We start from the raw sequence: 20,198 nt of genomic DNA on the forward strand, positions 1-20,198 counted from the left end.
CTCTGCCTGTGTCTCTGCCTCTCTCTCTCTCTCTCTCTCTATCATAAATTTTTTAAAAAATTTTAAAAAAAAGAAACTTTTCTTTTCTTTTTTTTTTTAAGATTTATTTATTTACTTGGGAGAGAGAGAGAGTGCATGCAAGCAGGGGGAGGGGCAAGGAGGAGAGCAGAGCAAGCAGACTCCATGCTGAGCACAGAGCTCCTTGCAAGGCTCAGTCTCACAGCCCTGAGATCATGACCTAAACTGAAGCCAAGAGTCAGACATTCTACAGACTGAGCCACCTGGGCACCCCATTAAGAAATATTTCTTGCATTACCTCAGTTAGTCAGATGTTTTATTCCTACAGAGGCAGAGTAAATTAGAACTCTCCCTCCAGTTTGTTAATCTATGTGAAGTGATTTGTGAGTTAATGGATATTTCTGTTTAGCTTTAGCACTGCTGTTTTTCAACCAAATCAATTTTTAACAAATATATATAAGCCAGTAATCTCAAAGGATAAATTGCAGTTTTAACCAGGGACATCAAAAACATAAATGTATGTATTTAGTAGATGCATATTAATATGATTATGATAGTTTTCAGATTCTGTGTTTTCTTAGTGAATTAAAAAAACATAAGGACTCATCTGTAAATATTCTATTGACACAATTGCTTATCACTAGGCCTGACAGTAAAGCCCACAGTACTTTTATTACATCTTCAATTTCCTTTTCCTAGTTCCCTGGGTACCCACAGAACTAAATAATTCATTGGTAGAGATTATCTCCCTCCCTCCCTCCCTCCCTCCCTCTCTTCCATCCTCCCTCTCTCCTTCTTTCCTTCCTTCCACCTTCCCTTCCTTTCTTCCTTTCTTTTTTCATATATAAAATACATAGCTCCTGAGCACTTACCCATATGCTTACTCTGTGCTGGTATTAATAAGACATGGCCTCCAAATGACATTCAGTCCAGTGTAGTAGACAGATGAGGAGAGAGCCTTGAAATAAATTCCATGGGTGAAGTTGCTATAGAAATATATAGATTAAGGTCCCAGAGGATTTAACATCTAAGCCAAAATGCCTTCTAGAATATAAAATACTGGAGAACTGGAGGCCAAATTTCAAGAATCAATCAACCTATGTCGACATAGGAAATAAAAACCAAGGGAGAATGACCCCTCGAGATAGTAATAAAAGAGGGAGACACACATAGATTTGAGAATCAAGGCTTTCAGTAAGTTAGATAGAATATGGGATTAAAATAAGCTATGAATTTTTAGTAACTGCAGTGTTGTCAAGCTATGAAAGAAAAGTCTCATTCTGCAGATAGTGATATCAGTTTTCAGAGTATAGTAGCAGGTATTTCTATATTGCCATAAATAATGGAATACAACTAAATATTCATAGTGCTTTTGCATAAAAATGAAAAAGTCTAGATGAAATAGGGTAATATTTAACTTGTAAACAAAGCAAGAATTATCAAATAAAGTCACAGACTCAAATGGGAAATGTATAGTAATGTTGACTGTTTTATTAATAAATGTAGCTGAATATTGTATTCAGCAGTGGTTCAAAGAAATATATCACATATGTCTCATTGGTTCACAAAATAATACTATGTACTGTATATACACACCTACCAAGAAGGAATAGTGAAATCCTGCAGGCTTCATATGGGTTTTGGAATACTTTACAGCAAAACAAAATTCACAGCATTTTCTCCTGTTACATATTTGTCTTTTAAATACAACAATAAAATAATCAGGTAAAATTTGCTTCTATCTTGTATATTGGGCTCTCCCCTCCCCTGCAGAAATTTCCCTTGTGCATTCTCATAAGAAGTTGGGGAATAAAACTGCTTCAATAAAAAAGCCTTATTGCTTGGGAGAAGGGTGTGTAGGTTTAAAATGGCAATATTCCAGGCCCATTTTATATGTCTATTTATTAATTGTGTGATTATATGATTTCTCCCTGAATAAATCTTGTTTTGATAAAAGATTAAAACACCTGCAAGAGATTCTGAACACCTGCAAGGTGCCTCTCCCACCCCACCCCTACCCCTCACCTCTCAGCTTCCATCTTTATCACCTGTTTGTAGGATGTGTCAACTTTCCTTAATTGAGAAGTAATTTGCAGTTAATAAAATCCATTTTATATTATAAAGCCTCTTCAATATGTACAACTTTCCCTAGAAAGTTGTGTTACTTGGAGGCATTTCTTAGATTTAGATATAAGTTGTAATCAAATTAAATATGTTTTTAGGAACCAATCGTACAGATTTTTTTTTCTGTTTTAAAATACCAGAAGTGGGGTGCCTCCATGGCTTAGTCCATTAAGCATCTGGTTTAGGCTGAGGTCATGATCTCAGTATTCTGGGATCTAGCTCACATGGGGCTCCCTGCTGAGCAGGGAGTCTGCTTCTCCCTTTACCCCCTCCCCACTCATGCACTCACTCTCTCTCTCTCAAAATAAATAAATAAATCTTTCCAAAAAAATAAAATAAAATAAAATACCAGAAGCATGAAAGTAAGGAGCAGCTGAGTTAAGCCTATTGAATATGAGAAACTATTTTGTGATTCCCTTAAGTTGCTATTTGGAGTTTTAAAGATACCACTGTACTACAAATAACAAAATATTACAGTAAATAATTTTACTCTAAAGGAAACAAAAATAAGCATAAGATAGGAGTTCATCTGGTTTTAGTTCTAGGATGCTGAGCTATTTAATAATGGAAGTGCTTTAAATAACACTAAAAATGAATCTGAATTTTTCCCTAAATGCAAAATAGTAAGTTTTAAACTCACCTCTCCATAGGGCCCCTGAGTGGCTCAGTTGGTTAAGAGTCTGATTCTTGATTTCTGCGCAGTCATAAACTCAGGGTCATAGGATGGAGCAGCTCCTCCAGCATCTGGCTCCTCACTGGAGTCTGCTTGGGATTCTCTCACTCCCTTTCTCTTTGCCCTCAGCCCCGCTTGCATGTTCTCTCTCTCTCTCTCTCTCTCTCTCTCTCTCACCTGCATGCACTCTCCCTCCCTCTCAAAAAAAAAGTAAATTCACCTTTCTACTAGTAAATTTCTTCAGCTCTTCTAACTTCCAGGTGGCTCTGTTTTTCATTTTGAATTGTCTTTACCTACATTCCAATTACTTTTTCCATTCAAAAGTGTAGAGCATTCATTCTCTCATTGAGTCAGTCCCTGCTTTTCACATGGATGAATGGAGGTATTGAATATACCAAAGCAGTGAATCACCTCTCTTGATTTTTAGTTCTTTTGTTTGCACCCCCTTTTTTATTCCCCTTCTTCTCTTTTCTTTTTCTTTTTTTTCACCCTCATCAGTTTAATACTTACTTTAATGTGTGAATATATCCTTAAAGCAATCTTCCTGCCTGCCAGCCTGCCAGCCTGCCAGCCTGCCTCCCTCCCTCCATCCCTTCCTTCCTTCCTTCCTTTAAAATAAATGCAGTTAGGGTTTTAAATATACCTCTAATGACCACATTAACATCATCCCACATATTCTGTGATACTTTCATTGTTGTGTAGTTCTAAACATTTTATAAGTTACAACTGGATTTCCTTGTTTTTCTTAGGAGTACATTTTTTTTAATTTCCAAAAATACATGGGAGACATTTTTGTTTCTGTTTTTAACTATTTTTCTTATTGATTTCTATGAAATAAATACATCTAATTATGGTCAGAGGTTGTGGATTGTTTAATATGAAGTCTTCAAAGTATATTGGGATTTTGTGTATGATCCAGTATTAACTCAGTGTATAGTTGCTATTTCTTGAGTACAGGTCTCTACATACATCTACAGTCAAGCTTGTCAATTGGATTGTTCAAATCCACAACCCTAAAATACTTTGCCTGCCCAATCTTAATACTTTTTGATGATATGTTAAAATCCCTCCATATTATTGCAGGTTTGTCAATTTATCCTTGCAATTCTATTAGTTTTGCTTTTCATATTTCAAGGTTCTGAGCATAGGGTGGTATACCAGTTAATAATTTGTACATGTATCTTCTTGCTGCTATTTTTATCCTTATATAATAGATCCATCTATTCTATTTATTATTTTGACTTCAATATTAATTCATCTATTTTTATTTTTATTTTTTTTTTGTTTTTTTGTTTTTGTTTTTTTTTTTTTAATTCATCTATTTTTAAAAAGATTTATTTATTTTGGAGAAAGAGCAGGTGTGGCAGGGGAGAGGCAAAGGGAGAGGGAGAGAGAGAATCCTCAAGAAGAGTCCCCACTGTGTATGGAGCCCAACATGGGTGGGCTCAATCCTAGGACCCTGAGATCATAATCTGAGCTGAAATCAAGAGTCAGATGCTTAACCAACTAAGCCACCCAGGCACCCCTATCATTAATATTGATATACTAATTTTCCTTTGGTATTTGGTTGGTATGCATTTTTCATACTTTTATGTTCAGCTTTTGCTATTTTAAGTGTATATCCTAAAGTTGGAAGAGAGAGAGAGAGAGAGAAAAAGAACTAATATTTCTGCTTCTTTCAATCTTTTAGTGTCTGTAGTTAGATAAGGATATTCCTTTCACATTTATTCCAATTACTGATTTGGTCTTGCCTTGACCATCTTAATTTGTATCATCTTTTTTACCATGCTGTATTTCAATTTTGTTTCTTTCATTTTAGCATCTCATTATTTGGGTCAGCAAAACTTCTATTTTCCCTTTCTTTTATTTACTGACTTGGAACCTTATTATTGTATTTTTCTTATTACTTGGAAAAATACATTTTCTAACAAAATTTAAAATTATTCAATTTGTCCTCTTTCTGGTCAAAATCAGGACCTTAACATATATTAAAAATTTACTGACTACCTCTCCATGTTGCATACCCAATATTTCATTAAGTTCACCATAATTTTATCCATTTCTGAATCCACCATTGTTTTTTGCATCTCACCCTTAATCCAGGCTCAATTTCTTTCTTGTTGAGGAATATTCTGTAGAAGTATCTTTAGTGATTAAGCACTTTTAGCGAGTGATTATTTGACTTAGTGAATGTTTATCTGGGTATAGAATTCTAAGTTGACAGTTATTTCTTTGTAACATCAAGAAAATATAATTCTGTTGACTTTCTTTGATTTACTGGGATTCTTTAATTTGGCATCTGTCTTGTCTACTTACTACTTTCAAATTTTTTTCTGCATTCTTGACTTTACTAGAATGTGTCTATATTTTTTTTCTTGGTGACACCTAGGATTGTTTTCATCCTCCCCGTGGATGTCTAGTGAACATCTCCTAATTGATCTTATAATTTTCCACTCTAAATTCACTCTACTCATTGTTGTCTCATTTTGATTAATGGTAATTTGGTCTTTCCAGTTATTCATAAAAATTTTGAAGTCATCCTTGCTTCATCTCTTTTCTCTCATGCCCCACATTCAATCAACCCATGAAGAAATTTAGCTCTACCTTAAAATGGATCCAGAATCCAGGTACATCTCCCCATTCCCACTGCTGCCAAACTGGTCTAAGTTGCTGTCATTTCCTTTCTGGATTATTCCTGTAGTAGCTCTCCTGTTCTCTCTGCTTCCAACCTTGTCTCCCCTGTCCTCTAGTTAGAAGCCATAGTGATCTTAAAATATGTCAGATCATGTCATATTTGGGGGGAGGGGTGTCAAAACTGTTATTGCTTCCCCTTCTCACTCATGGTAAAGCCAAACTCCATGGTCAAATACAAGGTATTACAAGGCTTATAATCCCCTTCTCATCTGCCTTTCCTTTAGTACTCCAGCCACACTGGCCCCTTAATGTTCCTTGAACATATGGCATGCTCTTATCTTTGTATTAACTGGCCTTTGTGCTTGGAATGTTTTTCCTCCAGATAGCCACATGGCTAACTCCATCACCTCCTTTAAGTCTGTGTTCAAATAGCACCTTTACAGTGAGAACTACTCTGATAGTCCCATGCTAATCCAATCTCCTATTCTCTATTTCATAGCATTTTTCATCTCTAAACTGCTATCAAATTTACTGATTTATTGTGTTCGTTGCTTATTTTCTGTACTTTCAGTAAATATAAGTTCTATGAGTACAGATATTTTTACTTTGTGTTTAATCTAGTATCAAATATTTAGAACAGGGCCTGGTACAAAGGAGAAGCATAATAAATATTTTCTGGGTGAATGGTGAACCAATAAATAATTCTTATTTATACAGAACTACCATATACATAATATAGGTCTTATGTATTTTCACAGCATAGGAATACAATAAGATAAAGTTACAACCCAAATGCCAAGTAATTGGTAAATGGTTAAACAAACTTTACTATAGCCGTACAATGGAACACTACTCAACAAAAAAGAACAAAACAGTGTTACATACAACATTATGAATATCAAAAACATTAAGTGAAAGAAGCCAGTTATTAAAAAAGCTACATATGGTGTTATCCCATTTATATGAAGTTTTAGAAAAGTCAAAACAATAGGGATAGAAAGCAGGTCAGCAGGACAAGATAGAACTCTTGAGGGCTCTCAAAGGTTTCTAAAACTTTACTGTGGTGGTAGTTACACTATATTTTTACTAAAACTCATTGAACTGTTTACATAAAATGAGTAGATTTTAGAGTTTGTAAATTATTCCTCAAAAAGCTGTAAGCAATAAACAAACAAATAAATGCAGTTTAGACTATCCACTTATTATCAAAATTTAATCTTTCTTTGATTTAGGAAGCATGCCACAATCTGGAGACATCTTCAGAATGAATTGCTGATTCTGTGTTGGAAACAAGCAGATTTGTTAATTAATAAAGTTCAGAGCCTTCTCTGTAGCAGCCTGTTATTCATCCTTAACTCTTGGTGGAATAAATCTCTATCATAGTGCCTGCTGTTATAATCATTTACATTTACTTGTAAGTCACAATACCTACCCTCCACCTATATTAGACCATATATATATATATATATATATATATATATATATATATATATAATCCACACCATGAACTCCTGCCAGAACAGGATCTGCACCTCACTTACTCATGTCCCATACACTACAGATACTGGGCTTACGGGAGGTGCTCAGTAAATGTAATTGAACAAGATAATTATTCGTAGCATGGCATATAAAGGTAAAATTTACAGTAACTGACAGACTTGATATTATTTTGCTATGGAGTCTGTATACTATATCAAAAATCATACATATAATTCTAGATGAATTTTTTTATCCATACTTTAAATTGCTATAATTACAAAGGTAATATAAATGCTTATTCTTTTATTCATCACATATGCATTGAATGCCATCTATGTGCCAGATATTTTGGTAGGTGCTAGGGATGGACATGATGGTTAATAAAACAATGATTTGGGGGCTCCTGGGTGGCTCTGTAGGTTAAGTGTCTGCCTTTGGCTCAGGTCATGATCTTAGCATCCTGGGATCAAGCCCAGTGTCAGGCTCCCTGCTCAATGGGGAGTCTGCTTCTCCCTTTTCCTCTCCCTCTGTCCATCCTCACTGCTTGTGCTGGTGTCTGCTCTCTCTCTCTCTTTCTCTCAGAAAAATAAAATCTTGTAAACAACAACAACAACACCAGTGATTTGGACCTTACTTTAAGCAATTATTTTCTGTAAATTGGGTAGCAACTATTAAAGATGTCTTTTAAGGATTGGTCTCTGTAGATTTTGATCAGTAATTAAAGATTATTAATTTTATAGCAGTAGTCAGAGTCATAGACGCTGCAGATGAGTAATTTATCTTTCTTGCGGAATGAAGTGCAATGAATTACACACTATTTCTCCTGGAGTGGAGAAAATTTGGGGGAAAGGAAATTCCAGCACCATCCCATAAGGTCTTATTTTCCTGGATAAATCTTCCAACTGTCCAACTCAATCACTAAGTAAGCATACGTGAGATACACCACGCCCTCTGCAGAGACTCTCTCAGGGCAAGGCAGGGGCAAGGTATTTTGATAATCTTAGCTTGAGCAAGAAGTAGAAGGAAAACTCAGGATATAAATAATATAAAATATGAGAACAATAGGAAAGAAAATCCTGTTTTACAGGTTTGTTTCCTGTTCTAATACTTGGGGAATGTGTTTTTCTCTCCTACTGATGTTTCATATAACTAGAATGCCCAAAGTTGTAATTCTTTTCTTAACCAAAATTCTCCTTCGTCTGTTTATACTATCATGGTAAAACTACAGTCTCTCAGAAGTGTCCAAATAAAAGGCATAGGGAGCATTTGGTTGCAATGCTATAGAATAACATTTTTAAAAAGTAACCAGTAGTTACATATATGGAATTTCAACTGAAATTATAAGATCCAGTAAAACTCGTATTTGCATTTTAGTAATTATATTTTTCTAAATAAGCTTCATTTCACAAAATGTAGCCAGGTTTTGGAGTAGTACAAAGTTTTTAAAAACCTGGCAGATATTACACTAAAAAAGTACTTTAGTATTTTAAAATGTTTGCTAATGTATTAGCTTTTAGTTTCTGAGTTATGTATTTTTTTTTTAGTTATGTATTCTTTTACATGGTTTTTAGAACCTCTTGTGTTAAAATTGCCTTCTAACTTTAAAAATTGCCCTCTAGTGTGCTTGTCTCGGAGGTATATATACCAAAAAAATAAAAATAAAAAATATTGCCCTCTAGCACCTCCATCAGCAGAACGGAGAAGACAGTTTTCAGTTTTTAATAAATTTGACAATGGTAACTAGAGTAATTGGCTAAAATAATGGTTTTAGATGACCTGTGAATTTCTGTTATTTCTTCTAACCATTGTATCTAGAAAACAAACTAATACATTGGAAACAAAAATCCTATTTGGGAAATTACTCAGTTTTAATCACTAAGTTTCATTTCCTTCCCTCTAAGAAAGGGTTTTTTCTTTGACTGTAATTCCCCTTGGTCAGGGAAATGTCTGTGATTCACCGAATTTCCACGGCCAAATCCAGGAATAAAGGTGCCAATTAAGAGAATCTTCATTTACCTGTTCCTGGCCACCACCAGCCACATTGCTTCCTGGGCCACCGCTGTTCTGACCAGCCATCTCTTCTGCTGGGAGTCTGCCTACCTCTTCTTCCTATTCAACTGCTGGTGTCTCAAAATGAGTCTTGCAGCATCTGGCCAAAGCAGAACCCCCCCCCCCCCCCCCGCCCCCAGGATGTGTACTCATGGCACTTGTGCTCTGAGGGAGAAAGACCTCACTCTTTCTCCTGCTCCAAGCTTAGATATGGCCACTTAGAAAAACCTGGCAGTCACCTAAAGGATAGGATTTGGTAGCGGTGACTCTTCTAATTATACAGCATCTTCTCTAGCCACCAAATTATGTGTCTACAATTTGGACTTTGACCTAGTAGGTACAGACTTTTCCACAAATGGATGGCTAAAGTTTAGATTACTTTTATTTTATCTAGTAGATCTAGTGATCTTCATCCACCAGGGCTGCAAGTATAACTTTGGGTACCGCAGGTAGGAGAGCTTCATAACTCCAAATCAGACAGACCAGTGAAATCTGTGTGATAAGGTAAGATGCTTGAAAACCTCAATATGGGCATATAACCTCTTTGTCAAAAGGCAAACCAGATTCAGTAAGGGGAAATTCTATTTAACTCATGCACTCAGTTTAACTTCTTTCTGGGAATACACAAATCTTTCAGGAACTGAAAGATATTTAAGACTGTAGGGTGGAAAAATCAGTAGATGGCATCCTTCTATATTTTTAGGAAAGCTTAACATAGACTATTCCTCAATTTCAGTCATGGTACGATCTGATGACAGCATATTATAAAGGATGAAAGTAGTGGTATGCTGAAGGCAGCTCATATAAGCCAGTTGTTAAATTTCCAGGAATTTTGCAAACCAGTTGACATAAATTTTGCAAGCCAGTAGACTGCTTGTTGAATTGGCCATTGTAGGAGTATTTATCTTAGGAAATTGGCAAATACTACGTACAAGTCACAAATCAGTCTTGTTTCCCACCCCTAGACAAACCCCAGTGTTGAGTATTTACTAGGATACCACTGGATAAGAGTTTGGTTTAGAAATACAGACCAAAGAGCAGGACCAATGGGGTAAATGCTGAGGAATTATAAATAGACGGCTTTTTCAGAGTTAGATGTTGGCACTAACCTTATTTAGCATTTTTATAAACTCCCTGGAGGGATGCCTGGGTGGCTCAGTCGGTTAAGCATCTCTCTCAGTTTAAGTCATGATCCCAGGGTCCTGGGATCAAGCCCCATATCTGGCTCTCTGCTCAGTGGGGAGTCAGCTTCTCCTCCCTCTGCCCTTTCCACTGTTCTTGAGTGCTCTCTCTCTCTCTCAAATAAATACATGTAATCTTAAAAAAACAAAACAAAACAAAACAAAACCTCCCTGGAAAGAGGCAATATGCAGAGAAATGTCCGTGTTTTTCCGATGACATTAAATGTTCCCACAGTTAAACTATAAACTGTAGGATTAACACCCAGAGCCCTTACTAATATTGTAAATTGGCTGAATAATAGATTATCTCTGTAAGGAAAGGAAAAGGCAACTTGGGGGGAAATTATCTTAAAATACTCGTCAGATGATAAATTCTAACCTTTACATGATGACTATAAATGACATTCATGGATTTCTGTAGATTTTTTTTCAATGTTCATTAGTATAATTTGTTAGCCATGATAAATAGACAACAAAGTAGCATAACTGTCGCACCCTTATAAAGAAATCTGGATGTACACTTATTACAGTTTTGGTGGACATGTTTCAAGGATAATGTAATGGAACTGGAAAAGTTTTAGAGAAAAGTGTGTAACCTGATCGGGGGATTACAGGAATCTCAGATGAGGCTCAGATTATATTAACTAGCAAATCCTGAAAGGTTTTGAATAAGGTAAATATAGATGGATTTAGCAAATCCTGAAGGAACAGAACTACAGAGTACCCCTTTGATGTTTCAAATAAGAATTTGTAGAATAGAAATACATTATAATTTCTCAAGGAAAAGAAGTAATGATAGCAAAAATAGCCTCAAGTTTAACCTTTGTCAATGAAAAAAAAATCATTACATTTACATATCTTTTGAAGATTTATTTATTTATTTATGTGAGAGTGAGCACAAGCACAGGTGGGGCAGAAGGAGAGAGAGAGAGAATTTGAAGCCCACTCCGTGTGAGCGCGAAGCCCAGTGCAGGGCTGGATCTCACCACCCTCAGATCACAAAACCAAGAGTCCCACGCTTATCTGACTGAGTCACCCAGGCACCTGGACATTAATGTGTTTTTAATATGCAAAATTTACTGTATGTTTCTTATGATGAATGACCCCCCTTATCAGTTAGGCTTGATCAATGGAAGGAAGAATGTGAAGTTCTCTCCTCTGAATTTAAGTTGAGAAAACACTTAACTTGCATTTTTGTTGTTGTTTTCAGGGAAAATTCATTAGCATAAAGAAAGAGCCATTATAATTGCTTACTCTCACTGATGAGTCCCAAGGTGGGATGTGTTCCCAAAATACAACAGGTTTGCCCTTTATAAAAGAAACGTAGTTGACTGATTTTGTTGCCCTAATTAGAACTCACATCTTGGTCAATTTTCAATTTCATAAAAAAAAAAAAACTCAGGTTTCTTAAAAATGAATTAGGCAAAAAAAAAAAATGAATTAGGCAAAGGGAAGTAGATAACTGATCACACTATTCTAGGGGGAAAAAGTCTTCACAATAGATGGTAGACTATTTGGGTGTGAACAAAATAGGGCAACTTACATAATTATGATGAAACAGACACGCATATGTCTTTCAAAAACTAAGGCAAGACTGTGTATGATCTTAATATTACAGAAAAAATTTTCATGCTTAGGGTATTAAATAACTTTATTATTTTGTAATACATATAACGTTATAAATGTATTATAAAATACATGTAATGTTATATGTATTATGTAGTTTAGAGTGGAATGTCTAGGATAATCTAAAAAGTGAAAGCTGTGGCAAGTGACCTAAATATATTGCGGTCATTATTTTCTTTACTTTTTAATGAAATATATACATTCAGAAAAATGCACAAATCATAGTGTAGAGCTCAGTGAAATTTCCTAAAGTGAACACATTTATGTGACTACTACCCAGTCTTATGCACTATGGATAGACATAGTGCACTACATATACGTATAGATTACTCATCAATTGTAAATACCAAGACTATTTATCTGTATACATGTTTTTAATAAGTCTGGGGTTGAGATTTGCTTATGGGAGGATTTACTTCAACTTCTGGGGAATGTTCGCTTCTAGAACAAATTACCGATTGTTTTTGTTCTCACCTTTTTGTATATTTTAGACACCTTACCACAAGGTTTCAGAGATTTCACAGTGATTCTTTTTAAACACAGGAGCAGTGAGCTTTCCTGGAGTTTAGGTGGTGGAGCGCAAGGCCTGTCCTCTGCTGATCCATCTTTTTCAGATTTACTGTTCAACATACCTGAGGACCCTAACTTTTTTTTTTTTTTTTTTTTTTTTACTGTTTGTTAAAAGGAAGATAATTTTTCAAACGAGGAAAGCCCCACAGCCCACAGAGAGCTTCAAGTGCTGCAGCACTGCCAACAGAACGTGAGGAAGAAATCAACTTTAAAGAACACATTTTGTTAAATTAAGTACCGTGACTAAGTGCTTTAATTCCTTTTCTTGGAGCCCTAAAGGATCATTTGACATTGAACCTTTTAAGTTGAGCGGGAGTCGCCTGAACTCTCTACTACCCTGGGTGGTGGGGGGGGGGGGGTGCCGCGGGCCCGCTGGGCCTCTCCCCTGCGCACCACTCAGACCCCTGCCCCCATCCCCGGCCTCCCCTCCCCTCCCCTCCCGTCCCTTCCCCTCGCCCTCGCCCTCCCCCCCTCCTCCCCCGTGACCCTTGACCCCAGCTAATCTGCATAGAGGAATGACAGGCATCCGCCGGGCGGGATCCGCCTCGCCGGCCGCGGCCGGCCGGGCTGGGAGACCCGCGCCGGGGAGAAGGTGAGGGAACCGGGCGGGCCGCTCGGCGCAGCCCGGGAAATGAGCGCCTGGAAACCTGCCTGCGCGCGGACCGATGCCCGAAGGACCAGCGGAGCCGCGTGATCGCCAGACCTGGCCCCGAGGCCCGGGCCATGGGCCAGACCTCGGTGTCCACGCTGTCCCCGCAGCCCAGCAGCGGTGAGTCCGGGGCGCACGGGGCGCCCCCGCCGCGCGGGCTTGCTCGGGGCCGCCGGGCTTGCTCGGGGCCGCCGGGCCTGCGGCCGCGGGGCTGCGGCGGGCTCGCGGGGCGCGGGGGGCCCGGCCCGAGCCGAGCCGCGGGGCCCGGGACAAAGCCGAGAGGTCGCGCCGCCCCGGACTCTGCGCCGGAGCAGCGGGGCGCGCCCGGGACCCCCCGACTTTACCTTAAAGGCACAGGCTCCATTTTCCCGCGCGAGGTGCCTCGCCCCGGGTGTTTTCTGTGGATTTTCTCCGAGCCTGAAAGTTACGGGAAACGCCGTGTGCGTCTTGCGGGGCCTCGGAGACGCGGAAACTTGGCGGGATAAACGTGCCAACAGGTTTTTCTGTGTTTACGCTTTTGGCCTCCGGACAGGCTAGAGCTGAATTCTTTGAGGCTCGTCAGCTGATTTACGGTTTGTTTTCGGAGTGGAAGTGCTGATGGCTCCCTCTGAGCCCGGCCGAAGCCCGAATACTCAGTAACTGACTTTTGTAGGGCTTGATCGTTTCGCAGGGGAATTTGGGCTGCGCGCGGGCGCTCCCGGGCTGCGGGGGGCGTCCCCCGCCCGCGCCGGCCTCCGGGGCTGAAATCCGCGTCGTGGAATCGTGCGTGACGTGTCTGAGTTGCAGCCTCCGTCTTAAAAGTTTGTTTGTTTGTTTTTCCCCCATTTTCTTTAAGAAAGGGGAAGGAAGGTACGCCTGGCATTTCTCCAGCGGGGGAGGGATAAACAACTTTTTGGTGGCGTTCCTTGTGATTGGGTGATGAAACGAATCTAAAAGGCCCTATTTTGCTATTTTTCCATCAACCTTTAAAAAAAGCAAACACACACACACACACACACCCAAGCCTCAAAGGGGCCATTTACGTTATTCCTTGAGATGTCTGATGCACTTTTTTAAATTGTGTAAACATTAGCAGGATCTTGCTGAAAGGAAGTGACAGGGCACAGATGAATTTTTTTTACTGATTTTTTTTTTTAAATCAGCTCCAGGATGTCTCCCGACCAGATAGGGATGTCTCCCTTCTATCATTCCAGCTTCCCCCCACATGGGTTTGTTTATGCTGCAGAGCTGGCTTCACACCCTAAAGAAATCATGCATAAGCTTTGCTGGGGCTTATGTTAATGCCCACAAAAGAAAAACCTATGAAGAGGAAAAATCAAAATCCCAAATAAGGTCACACCTTCCCTGCCTGTTAATGACAGGGTTGTACAGTGCCCCCAGAACATCAGAGACTTCATATTGATGGCTTTCGGGGATGGGATGGGGGGCGGGGGAAGATGACTTTAGTAGACTCTCTTGTGCAAGTGAAGCTTAGTTTCCTTTGTCTTAGTTTATTTATTTATTTTTTCCCTTTGTCTTAGTTTAAAGCAGAGTGACTTTTTTCGTTTTAAGGAAGAGTTAATATTTTAAATTTCTGCACTAGTAAAGCGTAGAGTTAAATCAGTACTTGAATACAACAGTTATAAAGTACTGCCCTGAACTTAGTTCTTTTGCTGCAAACTATTGTTAGGGTTAATATTAGAAAGGTGAATTTTTGCCTTTACGGAAAGCAAGGAATATTATCACATAGATGATCACTAAGAAGCGGAGCAGACTCTTCCCATATGACTGTCCTAGCCGTTACCCAGTACAGCAAAAAATACCCAGGTTGCTATAATTCCCAATAAAATGACTAATCATGTTGAGATATTGTGCAGCTGATTTATACAAAAGGTAACTTAAACAAAAAGTTATGCTTAACCATAAAAGATATTTGATTTGGGCTTTTGTAAAATAATCATTATAGGCCGCAAGTTAACTTGCTTTTCACTCTCTTGATTTTAGGCTCTTTTGAACTTTTCAGCTTAGGGCTGTATCTATTTCTCCAGGTTTTAGGAATACTATTAATCATTATTTCTGAAAACATGCAGTTAGAGCCATTATTTCTGTTTTTTTTTTTTTGAACAATTGACATATGATTAACATACCATGAAATTCTGCTCACTGAAAATGTACAATTCGTTATTTGTTAGTGTATTCACAGTGTTGTACCACCATCAATCTCTTTTCCCAGCTTACTCAGCCCTAATGAACCACTAATCTACTTTCTGTCTCTGTAGATTTGCTTATTCTGAATGTTTTGTATGAGTGGAATTACCAAATGCCCTTTTGTGATTGACTTCTTTCACGTGGCGTAATCTTATCAAGGGTCATCCATGTATGAATACTTCATTTCTTTTCATTGCCAGCTAGCACTCCACTGTATGGATGTACCACATTTTACCTATGTTTTGGTTCTGTGAATAGTGCTGCCATGAGCTTCGTGTACAAGTTATTGGTGAACATATGTTTTCATTTCTCTTTGGCATATTTCTAGGGGTGGAATTGCTGGGTCACATGGTAACTATATGTTTATGTTGTGTTTTAAGGAAGCGCCAAGTAGTTTTCCAAAGCAGCTATACCAGTTTACATTCTCTTCAGCAATGTATGAAGGTTCCAATTTCTCCATGTCCTTGCCAATACTTGTTATTTATCTTTGTGATTATAGCCATCCTGGTAAATGTGAAGTTGTATCTCATTGTGGTTTTGATTTGCATTTTCCTAATTACTAATGACATTAAACATCTTTTCCTGTACATGTTGGCCATCTGTATGTCTTCTTTGGAAAAATGTCAATTTGGATCCTTTGCCCAATTTTAACTGGATAATTTGACTTTCTGTTATTGGAATAAAAGAATTCTTTATGTACTAGAGATAAGTCATTACCAGATATGTGATTTACAAATACTTTCTCCCATTCTGGTTGTCTTTTCACTTTCTTGATATGGTTTGCAATTCAGAATTTTGAAATTTTGATTATTTCCTTTTTTTTTTTTTTTTCGTATTTTTGGAGTTGTGTATGAGAAACCATTGCCTAACCAATGTCAAGAAGGTTTACACCTGAGTTTTCTTCTAAGAGTTTTATAATTTTAGCTCTTACATTTAGGGCTATGATACATGTCAAGTTAATTTTTGTGTGTGGTGTGTTGTAGGGTTCCAATTTCATTCTTTTCCATGCGGCTATCTAGTTGTCCTGCACCATTTTTTTGAAAAAGATTATTCTTTCCCTATTTATTTGTGTTGGCACCTTGTCAAAAATCAATTGACGGTATACGTAGTAAGGGCTTATTTCTGAACACTTCTGTCACGTTGATCTATATGTTTATTAATATGCCACATTGTATAGATTACTGTAGCTTTGTAGTAAGTCTTGAAACCAAAGAGTATGTCTTCTTTATTCTTTAAAAAATTTTTTTTTTGTTTTTTAAAGACTTTATTTTGAAGTAAACTCTACACTGAACATGGGGCTCGAACTCACAACCCTGAGATCAAGAGTTGTGTACTCTACCAACTGAGCCAGCCAACTGCCCTGACTTTGTTCTTCTTTTGCCAGATTCTGTTTGCTATTCTAGTCCCCTTGGATTTTGAATGAATCAGTTGTCTTGTCAGTTTCTGCAAAAAAGCCAGCTGGAACTTGGTAGGGATTGTGTTGAAAAACACTGTTCTCTTAACAATATGAAGTCTTAAAAACAATATGAAGTCTTTCAATCTGTAAACACTAATGCTTTTACATTTGTTTAGATCGTCTATGATTTCTTTCCACAGTATTTTGTAGTTTTCAATGTATAAGTATTGGTATTTCTTTGTTAAATTTATCCATATATATTTTATTATTTTTGATGCTATAATAAATGAAATTATATTCTTATTTCATTTTCAGAATGTTACTTGCCGGCATATAGATATACAAAAATAAACTTTTGTGTGTTGATCTTATACCTGAAAACTTGTGGAATTCATTTTTTTTAGTCCCAATAGCTTTTCAGTGTATTCCTTAGGATTTCTACATACAAGATCTATATACAAAGTCAGGTGCAAATAGATATAATTTTGCTTCTTGTTTTCCAGTCTGAATGTCTTTTATCTCTTTTCCTTGCCTAATTGCCTTCACCCATTATACACTATTATGCTGAATGGAAGTAGCAAGAGTGAACTTTTTTTAAAAAAATGTAACAGAACATTTAATTACATCAGTTTCCTATCAACACACTAGTCATTTAATGATGATTATGTTGGCCATTTCCATTGGTGAGCAGGGGGCTCTTCTACTAAAAGCTCCCATGATTTCCACTGTATCATTTTTCTTGCCAGACTTCAGCCTGAAGAATCACCTCTTCTAGTTGGCCACCCCAAAGTTGGTCTTCTAATTTCTTAACATCTGGTTCTGCTTTAGCCATATTCGGCTTCTCATTTGTAATCTATTCTGTATACTTTCTCTATGCTGCATTTTCAGGAATTTGCTCAAGAACATTAAGAATCTTTGTGTACAGTATTCTTAGCCTCTTATGTGACTCACATAACAGCCAGACCCACAAGGCTGGTGGTCTTCTTCAGCAAAGCTGCCATGACAGAGCCCAAGAGTGAATGTTCTTGGCTTCTCCCTGAGAAGGGGGAAAGCAATCAGTTTTTACCATTTACTGTCATATTAGCTGTGGGTTTTGCAGTGATGCTGTTTATCAAAAAGTTCCCTTCTGTTCCTAGTTTGTGAGCATCTTTATCATTCAAGAGTCAAAGGCTTTTTCCCCCTCTGTTGAGATACTCATATGCCTTTTTGTCCTTCATTCTATTAATATGGCATAGTACATTAATTGATTTTTAGATGTTAAACCAAGTTTGCATTCCTGGGATAAAGCTCATGTGGGTATGGTGTATAATTCTTTATAAGTGTTGCTGTATTTGGTTTGCCAGTATTAGATCCATTATTTCTAAGTGCAGGCTCAACAGATATGTCTCTAAATAGGGTGGCTTTGGTACCCTCTGGCCTCATACCATAGAAGCATTGAGACTTCAGTATTCCCCTTGCCAACTACTACGAGGCATGGCAGATTGGACACAAATGTTGTTGAGGGGTGCCTGGGGGGCTCAGCAGTTGGCTTAGTTGGATTCTGGGGGGCTCCCAGAATCCTGGGATTGAGTCCTGCATCAAGCTCCCAGCGGGGAGCCTACCACTCCCTCTGGCGTGTCTGCCTCTCTCTCTCTCTGTCTCTCATGAAAAAATAAAAAAATCTTTTTTTAAAAAAATTTGTTGAATATATCAATGAATCACCAAATATTCTCAATGAACAGCCTGATCACTTTAAGCCAATGACCATATGAATGAGAGTTATATTTGTTTTTTACCTCAAGAATTGTTACTCTGGCTTTGTTGTCTTAAGGGTGGTATCTAAGTCTAGTAACTATTTCTTCTGTCTTCTTCAGTACCATCTCCCCCACTGTGTCACACAGACCAGCTCTTGGCAGCTTCGCCTCAGCCCTGGAGTTAAAAGAGCAGAGAAAGCCACTCTTTAATTTTTAGAAAATGAAGGAACAAGTGAATAAGTGAATAAAGTATTCAGCATCACACCGAGGCCATGATAGAACGTCTGTCTATCCATGTTGTTGGGTTTTCATATTTTGGTCAGGGCCCAGGTCCTGCCTAGAATATTTATCCATTTCTATGTAAACCTGGTATAAGAAGAAATCATGAAAGCAAAAATATATAGAGTTTATTTTCCTTTATGAAAATAACATGCACATCATCAGAAGTAAAACTTTAGAAGACAATTCAGGCTAAAAGTAAGTTTTTCTCCCTCCCAGAACCCCAGTCTCTTCCCAGTTATAACCCAGAATGAGCAACTTTTTTTGTTTTCATTTCAGAAAGTTTTCATTCAAGTATGTATCTTTATCAAAACACCAGCAAGACATTTTATATACTTATTGCTCTGGTGTTTAAGTTTTTTGTGTACTATAACTACAAATATCTTTTTTTTTTTTTTTTTTTTTACAAATATCTTTATTGATATTTTTAATCCTATAAGCAGTTCTATAATATATAGGTATAATTTTTAGAAGAACTCTATTCTTATATTTTATGTTTGTATTTTTTAAAAATATTTCATTTATTTATTTGAGAGAGAGAGCACAGCTGGGTGAGGGGCAGAGGGGGCAGCAGGCTACCTGCTGAGCAGGGAGCCTAGTGTGGGGCTCGATCCCAGGACTCCAGGATCATGACTGGAGTCGAAGGCAGATGCTTAACTGACTGAGCCACCCAGGCACCCCTATGTATGTATGTATGTATGTATCTATCTATCTATCTATCTATCTATCATCTATCATCTATCATCTATCTATCTATAGAAAGAAGCAGGAGGGCAGAGAGGGAGAGAGAGAGAAAACCTCAAGCAGACTCCCTACTGAGCACAGAGCCCCACACGGGGGTCAATCCCATGACCCTGAGATCATGACCTGGCACCCAGGTGCCCCACATTTGTATTTTTATATTATATCAGGGTTCTTTTGTGTGCGTGCTATTACGAAAAATACTGAAATGAACATCTTTACCTAAACATCTTGAACTACGTGGACCAGTAAAATCCTAGCAATAGAATTTTCAAGTCAAGAGATTTGTGTATTTTATTTTAATAGACTTTGCCAAATTACTCTCAAGGAGGCTGTATGTCAGTATATCTTCTCAGTATTTGAGAATTCCTTTTTCTGAACTCTCACCAACAATGCATGCATATCAAGATCTCTCTTAGACCATATAGTGCTTTGTGAGAAACTGAAGTGACTCCCTCCAGGTGAGGCAACCCTGCAGGCACATGATTTAACAAGTGGAACATTAGCAGAAATTCAGTCCCAGTTCATTGCCTTGTCTAGATGCCCTTGTGCAGTGAGCACTCTGCACAACTAATACATGACCACAATGTTATGCATAATTAATTTGAAAAAACCCCTGTTAATGTTTATGAAAAAAGGGATATCCCACTTTGGTTATGAATGAAGTGTAGTATTTGTATTTTTTTTTTCTCTGAATTACTTGTAACAAATCTTACAGATTTTTGTGTTAAAGAGATCAGCCTTATGCTTATGTATTGTAAACATTTTTGTGTTTTTCTTCTTAAATTTCTTTATTTTTTTCATGTAAAACTTTTCACATATTTATCAATTCTGTCTTACAAACTAGAGTTAAGAATCA

General features: G+C 37.7%; 1 protein-coding gene, 1 long non-coding RNA gene and 1 pseudogene across 4 annotated transcripts in view; 1 reads left to right on the plus strand and 2 right to left on the minus strand.

Annotated features, from left to right (window-relative positions):
• LOC121480235 overlaps positions 1 to 16,844 on the minus strand; it is a 71,664-nt gene extending 54,820 nt beyond the window's left edge. Inside the window, exon 1 of the long non-coding RNA XR_005984918.1 lies at positions 13,348 to 16,844. This is a non-coding gene — a long non-coding RNA (uncharacterized LOC121480235). The remainder of the gene's footprint in view (positions 1 to 13,347) is intronic.
• Positions 12,875 to 20,198, plus strand: part of PHACTR2 (phosphatase and actin regulator 2) — a 124,735-nt gene continuing 117,411 nt past the window's right edge. Inside the window, exon 1 of one of the 3 annotated variants that reach the window (XM_041736597.1) lies at positions 12,875 to 13,123. In XM_041736597.1, the coding sequence (XP_041592531.1) occupies positions 13,078 to 13,123 (46 nt within the window). In that variant the 5' untranslated portion in view covers positions 12,875 to 13,077. The remainder of the gene's footprint in view (positions 13,124 to 20,198) is intronic. The other 2 variants (XM_041736608.1, XM_041736603.1) reach the window with 2 other exon arrangements.
• Positions 17,249 to 17,587, minus strand: LOC121484636 (annotated as a pseudogene).

The sequence above is a fragment of the Vulpes lagopus genome, chromosome 2 (assembly GCF_018345385.1).
Source record: "Vulpes lagopus strain Blue_001 chromosome 2, ASM1834538v1, whole genome shotgun sequence".
NCBI classification, from domain to species: Eukaryota; Metazoa; Chordata; class Mammalia; order Carnivora; family Canidae; genus Vulpes; species Vulpes lagopus.